A 3,410-nucleotide genomic window follows, 5' to 3' on the forward strand; every position below is an offset into this window, starting at 1 on the left:
CCCTTGCTTGGGCCAGGTCACACCTTAGTCTTGAAAGTGACATCTTTATTCCTTAACGCTTTAAAGAGGTCTTTGCAGCAGATTTGCCCATTGGAATACCGTGTTTGATTTCCTGACTGCTGCTTCCCTGGGTGTCACTTGTGGATACAAGTAAAATGAAATCTTTGACAATTTCAGTCGTTTATTTATCGTGATGTTGTTTATTGGTCCAGTTATGAGGATTTTTGTTTCTTTCATGTTGAGATATAATTCATACCATAGACCAAAATATTTGTTCTATAAAATTGTCTAAGCTAAAAAAGAGTACTATTTGAAATATGTTGGATTTTTACTTTGTATATGCTATATGTTGTCTTTCCTAAATATGAACTCTTTAACCTTGGTAATAGATTTCATGGTTACAGTGAAAAGTTGAGGCACTAACAGTTCAGATTTGGAATTAGGTCAAAGCTCTTATCTGGAAAAAAATAAAAGCACATTACTTAAACAGTAGTTGTTTAATAGTACCCACATTAAAGGCCAGTTTTAGGATTAATGGATGAAATATCACTGATTACAAATACAAAGTATTGGAATAAATTGTCCCTTTGTGTTATATTTTTTAAAAAATACGTAGGTATTAAAAAGTCAATTTTTAGAGAGGCTCCAAAAATTATTTGCATAAGTATATCTACAGAAGTTGTAAGGGTTTTGGTGTTTCAGACATAAAACCCTTGGAGGACTCAAGTCGATCAAATAAGCTGTAGGATTCCGCTTCCGTATCTGTGATGACATTCCGGTTGGTTTGTTCGTTTTTGATAACTGGCAATCATGTGGACTGAGCAGAATCTTTCTTTACTCTAAAGTTCACTTCTGTTAGGTTTTGTGATGCTTGAGTACTTTTCCTTAAACATTGTAACAATCAGGTGAATGTACTAGTTTTGAGTTTTTTTAGTAGTAAATATGGGCCATTATCCCAAGTTTGTTTTCACTGAGCATTGCTTTTGCTTTTCAGCGGGGATCTGATGAGCTTCTTTCTTCTGGCATCATTAACGGGTCTTTTACCATGAACAGTTCTACTACTTCTACAGGTGTGTATGGTGAGTTTTAATTTTTTCAAAATCCAAAATGTTTTAACAATTCTCTTCTATTGTTCATTTTGTAAACATATGCTGAAGTGCTACTTTTTATAACAAAAACAACAATTTGTTGCAGTAAGTTTTCCTTGTTAATTTGGATCTGATTTGATGATTCCTTCTCTTTATTGATTGATGTTCTTTGTGCCACATAGCTGTAATACAGCTAGTATAGCTAAGTTGGTGACCCAGAACTATTAAGTAAGAGGGATAGATGTAAACTTGTGTTGAATGATGATAGATTTAGAGTAGAAATAGAAAAGCTGTAAAATGACATGATTTTTTTTTTTTAATTGTGGTGGTATACACCCCATAAAGAGCCATATGATTTAAAAATAAATGTGGTTACGTGCTCACCTGCTAGTCAAAAGATCAGCGATTCCAAGATTGCAGCCATGGTAACCCTGTGGGGCCATTCTGCTCTGTCCTACAGGATCACTATGAATTGGAATAAACTCAACATCAGTGAGTTTGGGCTCTTGAAATTTGAGAGCTGGAAGGAATCCTAGAAATGATCTATTCTTTCAAATATTCTCATTTTAGAGAGTGATTGAATGTAAGGAGCCCTAAAGATCAAGTAACAGTGGGTCATTTGATCTCTCTGATAACACTTATCTATTCTGCCTGTCCTGTGGGATTTAAGGATTTGAAGATGTTTGGGTATATTTTTAAAGGCTTATTTATTGCTATTCTTGTTTTACTGATTTAATATTGACACCTGCGTGTCAAAAATCACAAATATTTATTGAATGTCTTTTAGGTTCTACTCACTGGGTATAGAATGGTGACAAAGTGAATCAGGGTACCTAGCCACATTACAAGCTGATGGGTAATTGCGGCAGCTATGAAAATCAGCTTCTGTATCTGCTTCGGGAAGTGTGATTGACTGACAGTCCCAACCTCTGGAACCACCCCAGCATTTGCCCTTAGGCTGTGCTTCTCTGGGCTGCTCCTAGACAGTGATTGAGCAGGAGAGGTACTAGTGTAGGTAGGTCCATTCCTGCAAGACAGGAAAGTCCCCTAATTGGTAACTTTGGTTTGAAGACACCCCATAGGTCTTGCTGAAATTTTCTTAGAACTGTGCTGCAGACTGAGAATCTTCCTACCTTATTCCTCCATGTTATTCTCCATAAGCATTTCCCTCAATAAATCTCTTGCATATCTAATCCTATCATGGTGTTTGCTTCTTGGAGAACGTGAACTTTCCAGTAATGTAGAGCAGTAACAGACAGTTAGCCATATAAAATAAGTGCTATAAGAAATGAAGTGCAGGATGATATGACCACTTGGGTTAGTAAAGGTATCTCGGAGAAAATGATATGTAACTTGAAACCTGAAGAGTAAGTAAGAATTAGCCAGGAAAAGGGTAAAGAGAATACACTTCCAGGGAAAGAAAAGATTACAGAAAGAGTGGAAAGTGAAACAGAACATGTACATTTAGTAAACGTAAAATAATTCATTGTGGCTGGAGCTTATCGTGTGAGGACAGGGTAATGAAGATAAAGCATTTGCGTTTAGTGTTATACAACCTGGCTATTAAGAAATTGGAGCCAAATCTTAATATTTCTTAACACCCTCCCTTCCAGACCTTATGGGTTTGCCAAAAACAAATAGTAGCAACTCTGACCATCTATCACTAAAACAGGTGTAGATTTATCGGTCAGTGGACACTTGTTTCATGGGAATACTGGAGTGTCTGTAGAGAGGACTCCATCTTGCTTAAGGTTATTTCAGCAGACTTTCAGTGTTCTAGGGCTTTCTGGTGGAGCAGTGGTTAAAGCATTCAGCTGCTAACCAAAAGATCGACAGTTTGACCTACCAGCCGCTCCCAGGGAGAAAGATGAGGCAGTTTGCTTCTGTAAAGATTTGCAGCCTTGGAAGCCCTGGGGGGGGGGGGGGGGCAGTTCTACTCTGTCCTGTAGGGTTGTTGTGAGTCAGAATTGACTTGATGGCAGTAGGTTTTGTCAGGGTTCTATTTTGCAATTTTTCTTACCTTTGTTTTGTGGTTTGAGTTACAGTCCAGAAATAGAGTTCAGAAAATTGGTACTGTGTGTAAATTTGAAACACAAGCCTATGGTCTCTGATCCAGTTGATCTGAATGGTTTCTTTAGGTGAGATTTATAGTTTCTGCAGAACCAAAAATCTGTCTTACTCAAAGTACCTCTTACCTTCCTCACTTGCTGAATGATGTGTTACAACAGTCGCTCCTTTAGTCTCCATAAAATAAGGAGAGTGTGGTTAAGTGGTGGCAGATCTGGATTGGCTTGGGCTGCTGCAATTTGCAGTGTTGGTTGT

General features: G+C 37.7%; 1 protein-coding gene across 1 annotated transcript in view; it reads left to right on the forward strand.

Moving 5' to 3' along the window:
- The first annotated feature begins 997 nt into the window (after window positions 1–997).
- The window catches only part of PTBP3 (polypyrimidine tract binding protein 3), a 78,210-nt gene continuing 75,797 nt past the window's right edge, over window positions 998–3,410 (forward strand). The window contains exon 1 of the mRNA XM_007936713.2: window positions 998–1,079. Coding sequence (XP_007934904.1) covers window positions 1,046–1,079 — 34 coding nt within the window. The 5' untranslated portion in view covers window positions 998–1,045. The remainder of the gene's footprint in view (window positions 1,080–3,410) is intronic.

This window comes from Orycteropus afer, unplaced genomic scaffold, assembly GCF_000298275.1.
Source record: "Orycteropus afer afer isolate SDZICR_OR568_19922 unplaced genomic scaffold, OryAfe1.0 scaffold00037, whole genome shotgun sequence".
Classification (NCBI taxonomy): domain Eukaryota; kingdom Metazoa; phylum Chordata; class Mammalia; order Tubulidentata; family Orycteropodidae; genus Orycteropus; species Orycteropus afer.